A 21835-nucleotide genomic window follows, 5' to 3' on the forward strand; every position below is an offset into this window, starting at 1 on the left:
AAAAATAAATTATTTCGAATTTGATTCTGAGACGATGCTTTCAAGGTTAATTTGCATTTCATTTGTTTACTTCAATTATAGGGGACAGTGACCATGACATTTATTTTGAGATTTGTTTGTTACTTTCCATTCTGTATGTAGATCATATAGGAACGTCCAATACCTTTTTGGACAGCAGTCAGTGACAGGCATTTTTGAATTCGAAGGTATTGATGTTTCCTGAAGAAGTGGTGTGTGGGGATTCCTTGTCTATTTCATTTACTGTGGAGGTGCCACTTCTGGTGGGTGTTAAGGGTGCATATTTTAATGATTGATAGGGTACCTTGATATTTGGCTACTAGAATTAACTTCTATATCTGCAGGCACTTACGTGTACCAGCAGGTATTGAAAACAATTTTGGGGGGGGGGTGTTCTTGGATATCTGTCTTTGCAGAGTTGGAAATTTGTGTGAACTTTGCCAAATGTGCACTTTTTGATGTCAAATTTGCATAAAATGTAGTTTTATATTCTTCTGCTGGCTGTGACATATAACAGCCCATTTATATAGAGTAACAGGAAAGTAGCTGATAGTGACTTCCTCACTGAACTTTTTGAAAGGTCCATTGTTTCTATTATACCTTACACCTCTGGGGGAGTAGTGTGGCAAGGTGAAAGTTATATGTTAAAGCTTTAGTACAGTTTTTGAACCATGTTAGTGTTGGCAAAGAATGCACTATGGAGATTTTAAGCATTACCTAGATGGTGCTGGAAAGTCCAAAGCTTTTGCTGCACCAGCCAAAAGAGAATTATTGTATTTGCCAGGCCACAAGATGCACTTCATTTTTTTTTTTCCTGGAACTTGTTACCTAAAATTCCCTTCTGTTTTATGTTTATAACATATACTAGGTGCATGCAAGATTCCATTCCTGAGTTGTTCTAGCAGCCTGTCTCCCTACTACTCAGAGAACTTTGTTGGAATGTACAGTTATACCCAGGTGTTTTGTTCTCTGCCACCTTGAGTGTAGTAACCACCTAATTGGTAGCCGAGTGGGTAAAGTACCTGCCCGGCAACCCAAAGGTCGCGGGTTCGATTCCCGCCTCGGGCTTGGATCAAAGTACTGTAAAAACCTTGGGAGGTGCAATATGGCCACAGAAGCCGATGCGCCAACAACTACCCAAATCAAATCAAAATCAACCTAATTGGTATGTTATTCTGGGATTAGTAATCCCAGAGTAACATACCAATTAGGTGGTTATCACACTCAAGCAATACCTTGTGCTTATCAGTGGTATATCAGAAATGCCACTTGCCTCATGTGCCTAATATTTCTGAGCCTTGAAGAAGAATCTTAGTTGCAACAGCCCATCACAGCAGCCAAGTCTGTAGTGCAATGTACTACAGACATTATAGCCTCGATAAGCCAAAAATATATAAATAAATAATAGCATAATAAATAAGTGAAATAGAGTACAGGAAAATAGAGAAATATGAAGAGGTAAGTAGGAGATTGCTTATTTTTGCATTAATTGGGTAAGATATGATATAAAATAATATTCATTTGCTTTGGTTTTATTGATTTGTGTAGTGTTAGTCTGTTCAATAAGTGCTGTATTTTGTTAATGATTTCTAGCAGCAGCAACAGCAGCAGCCTGCTGGTTGGGGTGGTGGTAGTACTGGGACCACTACGTACAGCAGTTATGGACAGGACCAGTATGCTCAGTCTTCACAGCCCTATAGCTATGGTCAGCAGCCAGCTTCAACTTATCCTGCTGCACAAAGTAAGTATCACAATTGCTTATAATCTTGTTGACTAGTTAAAAAATGAATATTCGTGGTTAGCATTATTGTGATAATTGTTAACATACACTGAGTGATCACTAAATTATGATCACCTAGCTAATACCTTGTAGGTCCTTCTTTTGCCCTCAGTTCAGCAGCTATCCAATGTGGCACTGATTCAGCAAGATGTTGGAAGCATTCGGGAGGTATGGCCAACCAAGCTGTTTGTAATGCGGTCAGCAATGCAGGTATGGAGGTGATTGGTGTATCCAGACACCTGATATGCCTTTCCATAGTGTCCCACGTGTTCTATGGGATTGATATCAGGGGAGTTCGGAAGCCAATCGATATGCTGGGGGGTCAGAACTGTGTTCCGCAAAGTGTTCCTGCACATCAAGTGCCAGATGGCTTGGCGCATTGTCACTTGGAAGACACCATTGCCATTCAGGGAAAAGTGTAACATAGCTAGTGTACACAGTCAGTAAGCAGTTGATGGTAGCAGAGACCAGTGATATGTTATTCCAGGGGTCCAAGTTCCTGCCAGTGAAACATGCCCTACACCATACAGCTGCCTCCGCTGGCCTGCACTTTTGATACCATGCATGATGGATTGAGGGTCACATGTTGTTGACTCCAAATCCGTACACGACCATTCGTGGTGTGGTGTAGTTAATGTGAGTCATCCGACCAGCACACTTTTTTTTTTTATGTGAACCCTAAACACGAGAGGTATTAGAACGTATAGTACTTAGTACCGTGCTTGGGTTGGAGGTTGAGAAGACGGAAGAAGATATTTGTTGACATTGGACTTGAACTTCTGTAGATTGTAATTTTCAGGAAATACGTACGAACGAAGGTTATTCGAGAAAACAGCAGTTGAATGAATAAACAAGGAAGATGAAAAGTTGGTTCTGTGGGTTCGAAGTTGGACAGTAAATGGATGTTGGCTGGTGGCGGCACGTGTTCAGACTGTTTTGAAAGAGAGAGAGCGGGAATTATAGAAGCCAATTCAGAAGAACAGTGCCCATGGAAGTATCTGTGGAAGAGGCATGCAGCAGAAACAGTGCATCTATGAGAAAGCAAGTGGAGAGACTCTGTTAGAGATGAATCATTAATTAACCTAACTGCCCTCTTCTGAATGGAATCAAGAAGCCTGAGAGAGGTTTTGGGGGCACCACCCCAGATGTGGGAACAATATTCCATGGCAGGGTGGATTTGCGATTTATACAGAGTGAGCAGCTGTTTGGAAGAAAAGTAATGCTGAGAGCAAAAGAGAAAACCAAGTTTTTTAGATGCAGAGGAAGCAATATTTGTAATGTGCTTGTGCCAAGAGAGAGAGAGATTAGAAGTCAGGGTAATCCCCAAAAGAGATATATCATTTTGCCTAGAAATCGGAGTGTCGCTAAACATAAGAATAGGAGCAGAAGAATCCTTTTCACGAGATATAAGACAAGACTCAGTTTTAGAAGGGTTGAAATCAACTAAGTTATCTTTGCCCCACTGGAGAATTACCCGAAGATCGGGATTTAAGGAATTGGTAGCAGATTTTCGAGAAGTTGAAGCTGATTGAGCAGGACAAGGTTTCTTAAAATGGAAAGTTGAATGCAATGTGCTATCATCGGCAAAACTATGGATAGGATTTCGAGTCAATGGAAGAAGGTCATTGATATACAAGAGGAAAAGAGTGGGTGAAGGAACTGAACCTTGGGGGAAACCGGCATTAGTGGAGTAGTTAGAAGACAGAGAGCCATCTACCATCACCCTCACTGAGTGATCAGAGAGAGAAAACTGGATAACCAATTACTAAAAACAGTTGGCAAACCATAAGATGGAAGCTTGTTTAGAAGACCTTTATACCAAACATGATCAAAAGCCTTTGAGATGTCAAGAGCAACTACTTGTGTTTCACCGAACTTTTCCATTGAATTAGTCCGTAAATGGGTAACATAAGCCAGAATATCACCAGTGGATCAACACTGGCGGAATCCATACAGGCGATCGTTGATCAGACGGAAAGTTTCTAGGTAGTTTAAGAGTTGGTGGTTAATTGATTTCTCCATTACTTTATAAAGAGTAGAAGTAATTGGATGGGAGGGATTTGTCACCCTTTTTAGGAACTGGCTGAATATGAGCAAATTTCCAAGCAGAAGGAAAAATACCTTTGGAATAAGAAAGGGACAAAAGGCGGCAAAGAATACGAGTAAGTTCGGGAGCACAGGTTTTGAGAACAAGTAGAGAAATACCATCAGGACCTGGAGCTTTCTTAGCATCAAGATTCATCAAAATCCTTCTGATATCCTTTTGACGGAAGACACAGGAGGCATTGAATGGAGCATGTTGGAAATGGTGGGAGGTGTTTTACCAAGATCATTAATACATGAGCTGGAATAAAAATGGGATGCTAGCAGGTCAGCTTTATCCTTGGCTGAAGTGACAACAGAACCATCTGATTTGGACAGAGGTGGAAACAGAGATGGGCAAAAGTTGCGGCCAATAGCTTTGGCAAGAGACCAGAATGCTTTGCTACCATTAGGGCAAGAAGCAAGTTTTCTACTCTTGGCCTGTTCAGACTCTAGTTTGGACTGATTAATAACTGCTTTACAATTGTTGCAAGCTTTGGTGTAGGCAGAAAATGAAACTAAGAATTAGAAACAAGCCAATTACGATATGCAACATTCTTCTCTTGTGGACAGCCTTAGCACATTTATTGGAAAACCAAGGTTTAGATAAAGGACGAGATTTTAAAGTGGCATGTGGAATAAAGGATTCCATTCCTGCAAGAATAATTTCACTGATACGATCTGAGCAAACGTTGACATCAGAAGTTTTTAAACAGTAATCTGACCAAAGAAAAGAAGTCTCGCAGGTCATCCCATTTTGCATTCTTGTAATGCCAAACAACACGAGGTTGGGAATAGCCATGAGATAAAGGTTCCATTGGAGAAGAGACAATCACCAAGTTGTGATCTGAAGTGCCTAAAGGAGCTCTCACTTCGACCGTGTACTTAGAAGGGTTGTTTGTGAGAAAAAGATCAAGAGGGTTGGCTGTATGGTTAGGATTGTCTGGTATTCTTGTAGGTAAATGAACAATCTGTGCTAAGTCATTAGTAATTGCAAAAGCCTCAGCATCTCGACCTGCTGGGTCGGTGTGACTAGAAAACGGAAGCCAGCTGGAGTTGTGAACATTAAAATCACCACGGAAAATTACCTCACTGCTAGGAAAGTTGGACTAGAGAAAGTCAAGTTGCAAAGAGAGGAAGTCAAAGAGCTTCAAGTGATTAGTGGAGTTGGGAGAACGGTAGATACAACAGATGAATTTGATACAATGAGGTAGAGAGATTTTAAGCCAGGGAAAATCAAAGAGAGGAGATTCCAAATTGCCAAGTCTCTGACAGGGAATATCAGAACGGACATATGCACAAGTACCACCTTTGAGGCAAAAGGAATCATACAGCAAATAATTTGGGCACCTGAGATGAGCACTAGTTGAATCAACCGATAACTGAGATTCTGTCAGAAAAAGTACATGGGGTTTGACAGACTCCAAGTGGAAATGGAAATCGTTGAGATTACAATTGAGACCACGTAGATTTATGAAATGAATTAGGAAGTCCTTGGGAGGTTTAGATCTTTTGGCAGATAAGCTTGCTCTATTAGTTTGACAATTCATGGTGTATTCTATAGTGAGAGAAAGTGGGTGGGACATGCTGTATGAAGTAATGAAATTTTTGGATATGGCGTACAGGTGGTAAGAATATACCCAGATCCTTGACATAACGTGGCCTCGACAATGCTCCCCGCATACACACTACTCGGACTCCCTCCAGTCCGGAAGCCTCCTAGAGAGTTACCAATGGGTTCGGTCCGGTGTACTAACTAGCGGCCGGCCTGCGAACATCGTTTTAGAGCTGTACCCTTGAAATGTAAGGAATATTGGATCTCGCCACGACTTTCAACCTAACCTCAAAAGTCATCAATCATACTGCATGATGGAAGAGATAGGGAAGGGTTGACCGGAACTTAGCTCTAGAGACTAAACATGGGTTCCACCACTTCAAGCCTCCAATAAGCAAAGTGGTAGTATTGCACCGGTTGATGAGAGTTATCTACCGCCTAGTACTGCCTGGTAACATAGAGGGGTGCCGTTCCTCTATGTGGTGTGGGTGCCACACCTCGACCCCTGCTTACGTTGGTTCACACCTGGGTGGTTACCCACCATGTATTTGTGCATGGAGGTTATACCCAGGATTACTAACAGTCCCACCATCGTGAAGGTGCAAGCAGAGGATTTGGCTGTCAGAGACCGTCTGGACTTCGCCGAAATTGGGTCCAATTGACTTGAGTGTCATCCGAATATCAGTTCCATCAGCGTTTTAGACTCCCAGGTAGCAAGTACAGCTTGTCTGGCATATCTGAGAGAATGTCTGTGACAACCTCAAGGATCATGCAAGCTGGACTTGCATGCTTTTTGCACAAGACAAGTCTTTTATGCCAATGAACCTTGGTTAGGAGAGGATACCATGGGGGTGGTCTGCTGGCCCATGCAGCGCTTGGTCATGCCAGAATTGTTCCAGGTTGGCCCACTTTGTATTGGGTAGTCAACTCTTCAATAGTGCTGCGCCTGTACGAGTCGTCGGACCTGGCGCTCATCTCTAACATCAACCTTTCGCTGATCTTTTTAGTATTGCTGTCAGGTTGTTGTTTGACCATTTTGACGCCAGTCCTGGTACACCTTAACAACAGCAGCTCTCGAATACCCCACCAGTTCAGCTGTTTGGGAAATCTGGGCACCAGCTCGTCAAACTCCCAAAATCTGTTCTTTATCGTGCTCGGAATTTTACTACCTACTAAAGCGCTGACACCTTATCTATGGTATGTGGGTCGACTAACTCCGCACTCTCGTACCTCATGTAGTCAACAGGTCACATTCAGTTTTCATAGGGGTGGTCATAATTCAGTGATCACTCAAGGTATTACATGCTATTTAACAGTTTAATTGTGGAAGAGTGAAAACTGGTTACAATATTGAAATTAGATAGAAAGTTTATGTAATCATACCTGTGTAGTCTTGTTTTCATATTTAAATTTGAGTTACATTTTATGCAACAATTTGAAACTAATTTCATGCTATGTTTAAATTTCTTGTGTATGTTTTAGCACTGACTTCTACAATTTACACTTAGAATTTTTTTCTTTCTTTCTTTTTTTTTTTTAGATCAGTCAACAACATACCCTGGTTATGGGGCTCAAGGTGGTACATATGGACAGAGTACAACTGGCTATGGTACGCAAGCAGCATCAGGTTACAGTCAGCCTCCAGCTCAGGGTCAGCAGAGTTATGCAGCCCCCACTGCATATAGTTCAGCAGGAGCACCTCAGACCCAGCCTTCGTACTCTGGCACATCAGCTTATAGTTCTTATGGAAATACTGCAGCAAGCTCATATGGTCAGCCAGGTGCAGCTGTAGCATCAACATATGGTAATCAACCCCCTCCACAGTCCCAGCCTCCTCCATCTCAAGGGTATAGTTCAACAGCTCCACCAACTGCAGCACCACCTCCTGGTGCAGCCCCACAAGGCCAACCACCCCCTCCTCATAATATGCCACCCCCTCCACAGGGTTATGGGAGTCATCCACCACCAAATCAGGATTATTCAAGACCTCCTGGATCATATCCATCAGGCCCCCCACCTCCTGCTCAAGGTGGTGGTCCTGTTCCACCACCACAAGGACATGGATCAGATCCATATGGAGCTCCTCCTGTTGGAGGTTTTGGACCCCCTGGACGTGGAGGATTTGGAGGTCAAGGTAAGTTCAAGTAGCAGTCAAGTATATTTGCATTGGCTGGAATGAAATCCTATGCCTTACATGCACACCTGCAAGCCAAACAATACATTTAACTCAAGCTGGGAGAGAAAATTCTCTTGCATGTATTTAAAAGTGCTCTGAACTGACCTCTAGAGATGACTCCACTTCCATTTGCAATGTTCTTGCAAGTATTTTATTTAAATACTGATTTATGAAGAATCATATACATGGTCGTATAAAGAGGACTTCCATCTTTTTGGCAACCAATTTGCTGTTAATGCAGCAGAAGGGAGAGGATTGCTCATGGGGCAAACCTAGTTGAGGAAGGCAGAAAGTAGCTCTGGAAAAAAAAAACTAGTCTAATTATACGAAAGTTTAGAGCTTAACTGCTTCGAGGCATAAAGCAGGAAAATGCTGCCATAGTTGCAGTGGCTGGAATGAAGTCCTTTGCTACATGTATAAAAGCCAAAACTGTGTTTCTAGACAGAAAAAAGTGCATTTTAAATGCTCTTAGCTTTTGTAACTTTAGAGATGACTGCACGTGCCTTCTGTGATTTTGGCTAGCGAGTGGTGTATATGTGATCTGGCAAAGGATTTCATTCTAGTCAGTGTGGCATTTGAATTTTTCAACCCTGAGGTTTTTCAGTCTAATGCCCAAATTATTTGTAGAATACAAAGCAGATTATTTACAAGTAAATTATTCTGAAGGAACTGTTAAAGGTTTTATGTGAAGCATGATTTAATAGAAATTTCAGTACAAAACATGCTGTGGTGGTATAAAGGAGTTGTGCTTTGGTTTGTTGATTTGTTAACTAGAATTCTGACTTCATGTTTATTAGTTTGGAAGGAGAGTAATGTTTTCTTATACTGTATTTTTAGTATTGATTTTTCATATAATCTTTCTATTTTTCTGAACAAATAGAGGTTCATTACTTGCAGTTCAGTTTGTGTGAAGCCTAAACACTTAATTCTGGGACTAGTAGAATTTAAAACAAGAGAATTCGGAATTCAAAACTGATTTTCAGAAATAAGGTACACTTGCATCAGGAATAATTTCAAATAAGAATGCTAAATACAAGGTCAAAATAACTATCAATTAAAAATTGAAGTTGGGCTATGTATGACAGACACCAAAACCAATAAAACTGAAATATAAAAAACCATTCAACTGATTTCTGTTAACTTGTCAGAATGAAAAGACAACCATAGATAATGGAATCACTGCATTTTAGTACAGTTAAACCTGCTTAATTTGAAATGCAAAATACTAAAATGTCTGTTTCAGTTTAAAAAAGATTTAATGTATCCATAAAAGATAAGAATGTGTATGCAAAGAATCATTGAAAATTGTCTGCTGTTGGTCAAGCATAAATTAAGGCAGTACAAATAGCATCGATAGAAATAGAGGTTAATTAAGAATATTTTTTTTACAGTTAGATACTGTTGTTTTTGTAATTCTCATTTTAAATGTTAAGAATCTTTTTGTTGTGGTAGATGTTTGTAATTAGATGATTAATGCATTGATTTTGTCATTATGGATTACAAACAGTAAAGATTGCATTTGTGTTGTGGAGAAATTCAATTTCTTGTGCGTGATAACAGGTTGCTAAGTTTTCTTTTTGTTGCTGTTACTAGTAATGCAGCTTGATGTATATTATACACATCTAAGAGAAAGTATCCATATCTTAGAACATTATTTGGCTGTTTAATGTTTTGTAATTCTTGAAAAAAAGTAACATTTTTCTCTTTTAGGCATGTTATTGCTTATTCAGTCTAAACTTAACTTTGTGCTTGCATGAGCTAGTGACCAGTTTGGCTTTACTTTAAAATTGCTGAGTAGTCAGGTGCCAGATGTATGATTGATTACATTTGTGGAATTTAAATTTTTTTGTGTGTGCACACGCAAATCAGAAGTTCACTAAAAATTTTACTAATGACAGTGGTAAAAGAGAAAATATGACCCTATACTTTTTTAATGGATTAAAAGTATTAAAACAAATAATTATCCTAAAAATGTATGGGGGGTTAAATTTATTCACCCAGAAGTAGTTGAGAGTAAGCTGAAACACCATGTATCACTTTTTCAACAGTTAACCAGACAAAATGAATATTTTGCTACCTCTCAATACATTTCCACAGGTTACTTTTGTAGAAGTCCTCTGACTGTCCTTCAAACCATGTCTTGGCTGCAGAAATCACATTATTCAGCAGCAAATTGTTTTCCACACTGAAAGGACTTCAGCATAGGAAAGAGGAAGAAATCTGAGGGAACAAGTCTGGGGAATAAGCAGGATGACTTATTTCAAACCCACATTCATAGGCACACCTTAAGGGAGCAGGCACATACCTTTTGACAGCTTTCTCTCTCTCTCTCTCTCTCTCTCTCTCTCTCTCTCTATCAGAATAAACGTAGCTTTATGAGTGGTGAAAATATTTCATTTTCACAGTACAGCCCTTATGAAGGTTTGTTTGGTTTTTAGGAGTATTAGCAACTAAGGCCTTATTGCTCCGGGGATATGTGGTGGTCATTCCCTGACCTTTCCACATCCCCTGTAATTGGTGGTCACGGGCTTGAACCTTGGTCTAATCAAGAAGCGTGTGCACTGCTGCTCCTGTCCACCTGGCTACGGAGGCACCAGGTATGAAGGTAATGAAGGTAATCAGTTAGTATTACACTGTTATGAAGGTAATCAGTTAGTATCACACTGTTATGAAGGTAATCAGTTAGTATTACACTGTGCTGATCCCAAAAACCTTGTCAGCAGTTGGTTCCTCCTTTGCCTTTTGGGTGGGGGGGAGCTGCATTGATTCTGCATGCTTCCACTGTTTTGACATTTATTTAGTTTTGGGATCGTGGTGATTGGTCCAAGTTTTGTCCCTGGTGACTAACCATGGAAAAAGCTCCCTGCTTTTCTTGGTGCCAGCATTTGATGTGCACATTGCCCTTTCCTTCTTCATTAAGGGGACAGTAGTCTGGGAACCCATCCTGCAGGCACTTTGCTCATGTAACCGTTAATGTTCTCTGCATATGCTACAGTAATTTGGACCTCTGTAGCTAGTTTTTTTTTTTTTTTTTTTTTATTTTAATATGGCAGTCTTCCAGAATTTGATGCCTCCATTTTTGCTACACTTCTGTTATACCAATTGCTGGACATCCTGGATTTTATTCATTATGTGTTGAAGTTCTTCCATTTGAATTGTTTATACTAATATATAACATCACTGTAACATGGGCAGTCTTCTCTATAAACAATGACTATTTCTTTGTGGATTGTTTTTTGGGTGTTTTCCCTTTCAGAAAGGGAACCAAATCACTGATCTGTGTCCATTGTGACTTTTTGCATAGACTTGCATGATTATTATGGCTGCTGGGAGTCAGGTATTGGATATGTAGGGTGGATGGTGGTTTAACTGTTGGAATCTGCAATCTCTCAGAGCAGTATATGTGACCTGTGTACAGGAGCACTATCATAAAGCATCACATTTCATGTCAGTTTTCCTCCTCTGTTTCTTTATTGTCACTCTTAAATTTTTGAAAACAATATCTCCAGTGGTTTTCTTATGTGGCATGTAATATAGAAAAATTCCTTCCATATCCCCAAAAATTGTGACTATGATCTCTCCAGGATATGGGCCATCTACAGATTCTCAACCTCATTTAAACTGCTTAGACCAAAATTTTATCTGGTATATGGGAAGCATCTCTGTACCTGGTTTTAATGCATTTATGCATAACTTTTGGTAATTTTTTTTTTTTTTTTTTTCAAAACTTTGATGGTGGCCTTGATGTCCAACTTTATAACATGCGTGTTTTGATTTGGTTAAAGGTACATACTGTAAAAATATCATGCAAAAAAAAAAAGAATATATATGTGTACACACACACACACACCAAGGGTGCCGAAACTTTCTGATAATAGTCACATTATAACTTCAGAAATCTGAGAGCTGTAGATATGAATCTGATTGATTTACCATGATTGATAGTTTCAAAATATTTTTATATTACAAATTTTATCTATTTATTTTTATTTATACATTCATATTAATCTTGTCTTTAATTTTTCTTTTTAGTTAATAGTATAATAATTAAACTGTTTAATACAGTAATACCCCGACTTACGCGAACTCGGAGTTACGCGGTTCTTGATTTTTTCGTTTGGCAACACTGCCGCCCACTATCTTCAAGGTCGTTTTTCATATGTTATCGATATATGGTGTGACGGCGGAGAATGAGAGCGAAAGATGAACAAAATTCAACTTTGCTGCGCATGAGCTGCACACATATATAAGAATTTGTATTCCAACTATCGTATTTATGTGTGCGTTCGAATTCGTACTCAACTTTTGTCGGAAATTACATCGTTTTCACGAGAGAAATGGATCGCATCAGTCAAGCCGTATACAATCAGTCCTCGTATAACACGTGTTTACACTACACGAATTCGATCATACACTATTTATAAATACGGTAACGATATCTTATAATTTAACACGAACCGAATTGACTTATGCATGATTCGCCTTTGTGTTTACAAGAAATGGCAGTTGAACGCAGAATCACCCCAACCGAACCCAACACGATAGGAATGAAGAGAAGATTCAGAAAATGTATTTGTTTTTTATATCAGTGAAGGGGAAACACATTTCACCATAATAACGTAAAAACCAACACAATTCCAGCTATCGATATGCAATTAGATTGAGTTTACTACCAGTTTATAATAAATTCCACTAGCAGAAACCCAACTGGATTTTTGTTTTATGGTAGTAACCCCTAGAAATGTGAGGTGTTAATAGTGTATCTCTGCCTTTATGGTGTTGTTTATTCAGTTGCTACATAGGCGCAGCTTTGTTTATGCGTATCAAGCGTGCTCCTCGTTTTGTAATTGTGCTTTATTCCCTAAAAATGAATAAAATACTTAAAGGTGTGAAAAGGAAGTGTACTGGTGAAGACTCTGCAGATTCAGAGAGAAAAAGAAAAGCAATTAGTATCGATAAACAGAGGCGGACTGGGTCAAAAATTCTTACCCGGGAAAATTTATAGTGGCCTCATACTATGGTTTATGGCCAAAATCATACCGGCCTCCGGCCCACCGGGGTTTCCCCGGTAAGGCTTATGGCCAGTCCGCCTCTGTCGATAGAGAAAAAATATGAAATTGTGAAGTGCTTTGAGCGAAATGAAAGACCATGTGATTAAAGGGCTTAAAAATTTTAGAAAACATAACTCCAACGAAGAACGCGTTATAGCTACAAAGCAAGGAATAAAAAAATTATTAGCTTGCTACCTAGAAATTCTGCGTGAAAAAAGAAGTCTCTGTGTCGTCAGACGAATTTGTTAGATTTTATGAAGCCATCGAAATAACTTTTTTACGTAAATTTATTTTTTAAATACATATTTTGTATTAATATGTATAAAGAACTGCAATTTTATTAATATTTTTCTTCTAAACTAGTGTTTTTGTTAGTCGTTGGTCCCAACTAAACAAAATTTATATGCAAAGTTGTACCCCGACTTATGCGAATTCGACTTAAGCGATTTTCGTCGGACCCACGTATCGCGTAACTTCGGGGTATTACTGTAGTTTAAGTGCAGTATAAATTAGCTGTGTCAGATGTTGGTTCCTGCTCGGGGTGTTTAATTTTATCAATTTTATTGAGTACAGTGATTCACTTCAGTATATTGTACTGAAAATAAATTGAAATTAGTGACAACCTGCTTCTTGAGATGGGGATACTTTGATTCTTGAACAAGCTTTCCAGAATTAGATTGCAAGTTGTGGTGATTTATGGTACATTTTTAGATCCTGCTCCTGAATTTATAATAATTTAATTTCTCCAGATGTTGTTTCAGGATGTTTGGGAATCAGGCCCCCATCACTGATTACATCAATAAGTTCTTTTTCAACAGTTTCGACTCCTTGATCTGCACTTGCGGCTTCTCTCTGGATTTCAAATCTATCTTACCAGCCCTTACTAGCTTTAATGGTTCCACTTTTTTCTTTTTTTTTTTTTAAGGTGAGCTTTATTCAGATCATCATATAGCGCTTTTTCTTTAATTTAACTTAATGCAATTGTGCTTTGGGTATTATCTTCAATAAAATTATTTAGAAGTCTCTCCATTTCAATTATAATAGCTGGCCTAGTTGCTTGCATTGGAACAGCTGTCTTTCTGGCTGCTAAAATGAATTCGTTTTTTTTTTTTTTTTTTATAATTGTTCTTACAGTGCAACCTGCCAGTCCTAAATTATTGCACACATCCACTTGTCGTTGAACGGAATCGATTCGCTTCAAAATATAATTAATTAATTTTCAAATTCAGTATTTTTCTTACTTAGTAGGCTTTGTACCGTGTCCAGACGTTGTTCCTTTTTAATTCTTATTTGCCATTATTAATCTTCGAAAATGTAACTGCACCGCATTAATTATGATACAATGTTCGAGTAAGCTGTCCGTTACGGACTGTCTAACACTGTACCAAGTGATGACTAGACTTCGGATAAATGCATATAACGCAAATATTACAAGCAATATACTTGATCATTTTTTAAAATGTTGATCTCAGAACTACGTAACGAAATTAGCATGGGAAAATTTCGCAAGTCAGCATGGGAAACTTTGCTTTTCATTTTCAAGCTATCAACTACATCAGATGAAATGTTTTCGTTAAACATGCCAAAAATTCAATCTGTGCGCTGGTAAAAGAGCATTATAGTGAGTTGTGACAGCGTTGGAGTGAGATATGGGTTATGATATAAAAACAGCATTATAGTGAACCATGTCATAATGAGGGCCTGCTGTACTGGGGGTCTGCTCTTTGCAAAGTGATCTAAAGTATTTTTATGACCAGATCATTTTGAAAAGTTTTTTTTTTTTTTTTTCCCTAGGTGAAAATTATCTGAATGAGGAGGTCAGAATTTTATCCTTTCCCTGTGGTGCTAAGTTCAGTTTTTTAAATCAGCCAAGCACGTGGAATCCTGAATCCAATCATCTTGTGGATAAGATTTTTCCTTAAGAAAATCTGTGATGGGTCTGAATAATTCAACAAATCAGCATAAGACAGTTTGATAGCTTCCCAAGGCAGTAGAAAGAAATGTCATTAGGCAGCCTTGAAGATCTATCTATTCAAGGAAATTTTAACTGGCAATGGTTCTTTACATTTGTATGGTTATAATTGACAGTGTTTAGAATTGTTTGCAGAACATTATCATAATTTTAAATATTTAGTTACCAGATGTTTAATGCAAATAATGCCATGAACAGAAACTCTGATACTTTCATCTGTTTAAGAGACCAACTAAACTTATGTTTTTACCAAATATTGCAGGTGCTCGATCAGTTGCCACACAAGATTTTTAGCAGTAAACTGGCATTTTCAAATATTGAATTAGTGCATTCTTGATTATATGCCACAAGTTGCTTCTTTAAGCTATTGAAATTAGAATTTCTTCTTTTGCAGTTACATCTTCAGAAATACAGGCTGGCCTTGGTTAGTGCGATTAATTCGTCCCGTGAGTGCATCGCACAAAACGGAAACGCGTTAGTCGAATATAATAATCAATAGGAAAAATAATTGGTCCTTGGCCTTCTGGAATGTCCATAAATAATTTTAAAAATACCTTTTAAATAACTTTAATGTATACAATGTAAAAGATAATGAAAATAATTATGGAATTAAATGTTTATTGCATAAAACAGCGGTTAACAAACTGTGGGCCGCAGAATATTTAAAATTTTTGAGGGAAACATCGATACTCGACATCTGTTGGACACCGCACAAACTACTAACTCGAGGTAGTTTACAGTTTCGACATTTCTTAAGTTGTTTGGACCTAACTACTAAACGGAACTGTTAGGTATTTCTTTTGATCTGGGTGCACCGTAAAAAAATTACTGAGACACTAAGGGCACCGTGAACCGAGAAAGTTTGGGAACCTCTGACATAAAATACACAATGAAGAAATGACTGTTGCTGAAATATTTGAACAGTGTTGATTTTCTCTTTTCATCAATCAATTTCCGATAGCCGACAACAGTCTTCTCTGGGCACTGGCGAAATTAATATCGCAGAGAACCTCAAAACCTTTTGTTTGAGGTTTCTGCGATACGAAAGATTTCATCTAGTTCTTTTACTGTTATTTCCTTTGCGGTAACATTTTCATTTGGCTCATTTAAAATTTTGAGTTTTTAAATGCAAGTCTGCATTGACTTTATTAGTGGGAGAGAAAAAAAGTAACACATCTTCCAATGGGTGATGGAACACAACTGAGGCAGGGAGCAGGCAAACGTTTGTTTATTGCCCGTCCGACATGCGGTAAGCTTAACGCGCGATTCAAATCTTTTTCAACTGTCGCATTAAAAAAGATCGCGTTGACTGGAAATTTGCATCGTGTGAAAAGTGGTATAATTTTTTTCAAATAGCGGAAACTGAAAAAAATGTGTTCATCGAACTCGCGTTATGCGAGGCCTGGCTGTAATGAAAAATAGCTGATTGTGGATTATCTTGAGTGTCTGTGGATTCATCAAAAGTGAATACTACACTAGTTTTCAGTCTCCTCAAAATGTTTCCTAATTTCAGACAAATGCTGTTTTGTTATATGGCATGAAATTGGAATTTGCTTTATTAATCTGAAGTGTCAAGTTAAATGGATCTAAAATTTTAACTTGCATATTCTTAATGGATTATCCTTTAGTGTGTGTGGCCAGGTTTTAAAGCATTGTTTGTATTGCCATAATTCTGAATTTAGAGGGAAATTGATTCAAGAACAGTGCATGATTTTTATTATAATGAGATTTTAAGATACTAACTTTCTAATGAGTGAGTGATACATTGCAAATAACTGTTCCACATTTATCAAATGTGAATGCAAAATTTTCTTCCCATTCAGACCTAAACTTCAATTTTCTTTATTTTCTGAACTTTTCTTTCATAAAAAGCTGGAAAGATTTTTGAAAGACTAATTTCATTTTAAAATATGGAGTGATTAATTGTAAATTTGGCAAGAAAGGTATGTATTTATAATGTTATAAAATGGCATCATGCTACAGAAGCATACCTTTTTACCAGTCTGAGCACTGGTAACAGGAACTGTATAGATGAGGATAATGCATGTTGAGGAAGCTTAACTATTAAGTTTTATTTGTTTTCATTTATTTATAAATTTGTCTATTTCAAAATTAAATTTAAAATGATTGACAATTTCGTCATGAGCCACACTAGAAGTGTGAAAGTTGCAGCAATAGTTTTAAATTATACAAAGTATTTACAGGTCATGGGACCAAATTTGAACTTGGAATTTCATTGTTAAGCATTTTAAATTATCTGTGTTGAATGCACATGAAACCTCTATTGTTAGTCAGGAAATGAAAGCAGCTTTAAAATGTCACATTTCAAGTATCAGATAAAGAGGATATATTGCAGTAAGGCAATTCAGTGCGCAAGGTATCTGATCCAAGTTCTTGTGTCTGTGAAAAGACAATGCAGCTGTGCATTCACATGACAGAGCCAGACCACATGAGATGCTAAAGAGCAGTACTTACCAAAGTGGTAACGTTCGGAGATTATTCATGATGCAAGCATACCTTCTACAGTGAAAATGGTCTCAGTAGTTTTTTTATGTGCTTGGCTTTGTTTCCTGCTTGACTTTCACTTTGCTGTGTAAATTATAAATGTAATCCATGCCACTGTCCATCATTCATTTAATTATTTTTCTAAGTATTTGTCTAATCTTTAGGATTGCAGTTCCTGTGATAATTGTACTAGTGCATCTGGCTCCAACTACTGAACCATAGTCACTTATCTTACCCTCCCCCCTTTTCATCCAGCAGGTATAGACTGAATCAGTAGTTTATTTGCTTTCCATGTAAAGAATCAATTCACTCTAAAGATGTTTAGCAGAAACTACTTCTTTAGAATCAGCAGTTAATGGACAGTTTCTTAATTTCTAAGAATTTGAACCTGTACATTGGTCTAGTTTTATGGCGAGGCTTTGAGTTCGCGAATGCATTCCACGGGTATTTCCATCCATGCTTGCTGCACTGGTGTCTATAATTCTGTCGCATTCCGGGGTGGAGGATCCAAAGCTTGAGCAGACCTTTCCATAGCATCCCAAAGATGCTGCAAAGATCATGAATGCGGAGGCCATTTCATGTGGTAAAATTTGCAGAATGCTCTTAGAACCATGTTCTAGTCACCATGGCTCTGGTGGTTGGGTGCATTGTCCTGCTGGAAGAGTCCATTGCCCTGTTGGTGCACGATGACCCTAAAGGGATGCAAATGGTCTGCAAGGGTGGACACGTAGCCTGGATCATTCGGAGATGCATCTAGATGTACCAAAGGTTCCAACATTCACCCCCAGACCATTGCTGACCATTCACCTGCCTGAACAGTTCCTTGTTGGCGTGACAGGTGCATAGTGCTGTGTGGTTTCTGCCAGATAAACACCCTCCCGTTGGCTCGAAATAATGGGGAGCGGGAGTCATTGGGCCAGGAGGCCTGTCTCCAATCATCCGAGGTCCAGTGCCAAAGTCCTTTAGCCATGTTGTATGTTAACAATAGGACTGGTGGGTTGACGGCTTCCATAACCTACTGCGCAGCTAATGATTGCCTAATAGTCTTAGTGGAGGCGCTTCGGGCATGTCCCTCGTTGAAGTCTGCGGTGATTTGTGCCACTGTCACTCTCCAGTTGGCTGAAACAATGCAAGACTGTCGGCCACATTCATCCACAGCCTTTCTCTGTCCATGATCAGATGTTATTCCTGAAATGGCATATTCCAGATACTGTTGGATGGGCATAGTGCAACCACCTCCGATAGAATGACCCATGCATCGGGCACCCGCTGTCATCCCTCTTTCAAAGTGTGTTAACTCGTGACATTTATCCCTACTGACATTGAATTATTGTCTACGTGAAATACAGTGTACCTGTATACCTGCCAAGTGGTGGGTTTGTCCATTAACAAGAGGGGTGACAGCATTGTGTGTTGCCCAGGTATTGCATGAATTGTCCTTTCATTGTGTGTGCATATATTTTTTCCCCTTCTGTCTTTAAAATGAAAGCAGGACAGTCATATCAGTAATGCATACCCGCCAGCTCTTTAGTTTTATGATGGAAATGTCTTTTTGATTCGTTTGCCTCCATCTCATTTTTTCAGTTTTTGTCCATTTTTTTTGCAAAAAGATGTTCTCTGCTACATGTAACTGCAACTTTTCTGTGTGTAGGGGTGTGTTATAAAAGAAATGAACAGTGTCCTTCAGTAAGATGCCAATGCAAATTTCAGGAAACATTGTAATATCTATAAAAAAGTAATGATGCTAACATTTGCTCTGTGTGGTGGAAAACACTGTAGTGTGACATTTACAAACAAATAAGCACAAGGGCAATATACTGCAGGAAGAAATGCATATATAAACATAACATTTCACTGTGATGATAGTAATGCCATATTTGCTTATTCACATAATGCACTATAGATAATCTTCCTCTTAGTCCTGCTAGTTGTGCGGCTTTGTTTTCAGAAATGTTTCACAATGGTGAAATGCAAAAAAACAAAATGTTCTGGGAGAACAAAAAAAAAATACAGCCATTATTGGTGAAATTGCATTAGAGGGAAAGGAGGGGCAGCATTGGCTCTTAAAATATGCTATTTTTGATTGCTGCAGATGGTCGTAATCACTCACCCCGAGATATACAGGGTCATCAAAAAAGGTGTCCGTGCTTTCCCTTTTAATTATCTTCTGAAATATTTGTTTGACTGCTGTGATTGTAGCAGCAAACTGTAGTAACTCACTAAGTCATTATTTGATGCCTCAATAATGACCTTGGCTGTGCGGTGAGTGTGCACAAAATGCTGATCTTTGGATCGGAAGAGGTGGACTAGTGCTTTGGCCACCAAGAAGTTCTTACCTAACACCATTAGACTTTTTTCTTGTGGGGCTACCTAAAGAACACTGTCTATGCAGAAAAGATTCTCAGTCTGCACCATTTAAGAGAGAGGATCACATCTGCAATAGCAACTGTTATACCAGAAATGATTGAGTGCACATGGACAGAGATTGACTTCCACTTGGATGTTTGTCGAGCAAAAAACGGTGCTCATATTGAAACATACTAAGGTACAAAGTAAATTTTCAGATATTCCTGTAGATATTAACAAATGAATCAATCGATTGATGTAAGTATATGCATTGTTATTTTGTCATAAAATCATGGACACCTTTTTTGATGACCCTGTATATTCGGTTGCGGTCACTTTAATAATAAAGTCATCAGTTTGCTCTCGGTGCTAGTATTGGACGATGACTTATTGGGTAGAACAGTGCGAATCTGAAAACGTGGGATTCCTTTAAAAAAATGTCAAGCACTACATGTGGATAATGCTCTGGTTACAGTAGGCCTAAAGTGCAGTAGGAAGGGTATTAAAAGATGGGGATGATCATCTGTGGTAATAGGCTGTCCTCATCTCATTAATTTGTGTACTGAAAAGGAGCTGCTTGCCTTCCTGTGAATGTGGTGATTTTTTTTTAGCAGAAATTTTACTATATAGAAAACTGCTAGAAAGGGAAAGATAAGTTTAAAGAGTTCATGCAGTCCACTAAAGTAAAAAAGGTTCTGAAGTAGTTGTATACACACTGGCTATCTTTAAGTAAATGTTAGAGTATACTGGTAGAATAGTGGCAGTCTGCCAAGTCTATTTAAAGAAGCTAAAATTGTGAGAAAAGCCACATGAGCACTTTTCAGAGTTAACTAAATTAAAGTATAACGGACTCACTAATTAATCATCAAATTCAGTTAATGATACAAAAGAAGACAAGTTGAACTCTCTGTCAAACTTCCCATCGAACAGTCCTAAATTGGCCAGGCAAGCTGATAATTTTAGGCATGTTAACCTTACCTGTGCAGAAAGTCTTCACATTCCTCTCTTCTGGCTTGAATAAAGCAGTTTGCTTTTCTTTTAAATGCTATACCAACATTTGAAAACTTAAATTTCTTCAATCCAATGTACCTCACAACCATTTACTCCTAGATATCATTGATATATGTTGAATATCCCATGCAATTTTTTGTGACAGATTATTGGGCTAGGCAGAATCAGGAGGATGGTTGACTTGGTCATAGGCATTTCTACTGCCAAAGTTGCATGGTCTAAAACAACAAGATTCTTTTCTTTTGTTCAATGAGGAAGTATCAAATCATCAGTGGAACACTGGGCTTTCCTGGCTGCCGATTTACACTGCTCTGAAAACTTCATATCTGTCTGTATTATAACTCCCAGAACCCTTTCTTCTTCTACTGTTTTTAATTTAGCCCCACTGTGTGTAACTTATTTTGGGGTTGCTGTTCCCCAATTGTAATACGTTGCATTAAAACATAGCTGCCACTTTTCTGACCATTATTATTGTTCAAGTCATGCTGAAGGACTGCTGCTTTGGTACTAATCATTAATTACTCGACCAATCTTTGTCAGCTACAAATTTTGACCTCAAGCCTAAGCCTTCTGTCCTATTGTTGACGTTTATGAAAATCAGAAACAGCGGTGGTCCAAGCGTCTTGAGGGACCCCACTTCATACCAATCTGAAGAATATCCATTAATCACAACCTTCTGTCCTGTAGCAATCCATTTTGGAATTTTTTTCAATAATCCCAAAATGTCCAGCTTATACAATAACCTGTCGTGAGGGACTGAGTCAAATGCCTTGCTAAAATCCAATTAAACCATGTCGAAATTGTCCCTACATCCAGCTCGTGAGTAACTGTCGAAATAGCTTACTAAGTTAGTTAAATGATTTTCCCTTAATAAAGCCATGCTGCGTATTATTTATAACGCCATATCTATCTAAATGTCCCCCTTGATTCAAATCGAGGGGGACATTTTAGATAGATATGGCATTATAAATAACACTTAATTCTTGTCTAAGGTTTCCCTACTACTGAAGTTAGACTAACTGGTCTGTAGTTACCAAATATCTACAGTAACACAACAAAGATTTGGTTGGATTCAGGCATATGTATTGGGCCCTCCCACGGTGTTTTAAATGATAATAGCATAGTGGTGAAATCTAGTGGCAGCCTGTTGGAGAGGTGTTCAAGTATTGGGGCTTTTGATATGAGAGTTGAAGGGCATAATTTATTTTTATTTAGTGTGTACCTGCATAACATGAAGGTATACTAAATGAGATAATTAGAACACTTCACTGCATGTAATTAATTTAAGAATTTATACATTTTTTGAAACCTGAATGCACCAAGAAAACCCAAACTGTAC

The 21835-nt window shown here is 38.4% G+C and overlaps 1 protein-coding gene across 4 annotated transcripts in view; it reads left to right on the top strand.

The window, feature by feature from the left end:
* The window catches only part of LOC150088979 (uncharacterized), a 129743-nt gene that overhangs the window by 46247 nt on the left and 61661 nt on the right, over nt 1-21835 (top strand). For 3 of the 4 annotated variants that reach the window (XM_090369740.1, XM_090369742.1, XM_090369741.1), the window contains exons 4-5: nt 1612-1759; nt 6976-7569. In XM_090369740.1, the coding sequence (XP_090225866.1) occupies nt 1612-1759; nt 6976-7569 (742 nt within the window). The remainder of the gene's footprint in view (nt 1-1611; nt 1760-6975; nt 7570-21835) is intronic. The other variant, XM_090369743.1, reaches the window with a different exon arrangement.

This window comes from Mastigoproctus giganteus, chromosome 3 (genome assembly GCF_048544385.1).
Source record: "Mastigoproctus giganteus isolate SK-2022 chromosome 3, ASM4854438v1, whole genome shotgun sequence".
Classification (NCBI taxonomy): domain Eukaryota; kingdom Metazoa; phylum Arthropoda; class Arachnida; order Uropygi; family Thelyphonidae; genus Mastigoproctus; species Mastigoproctus giganteus.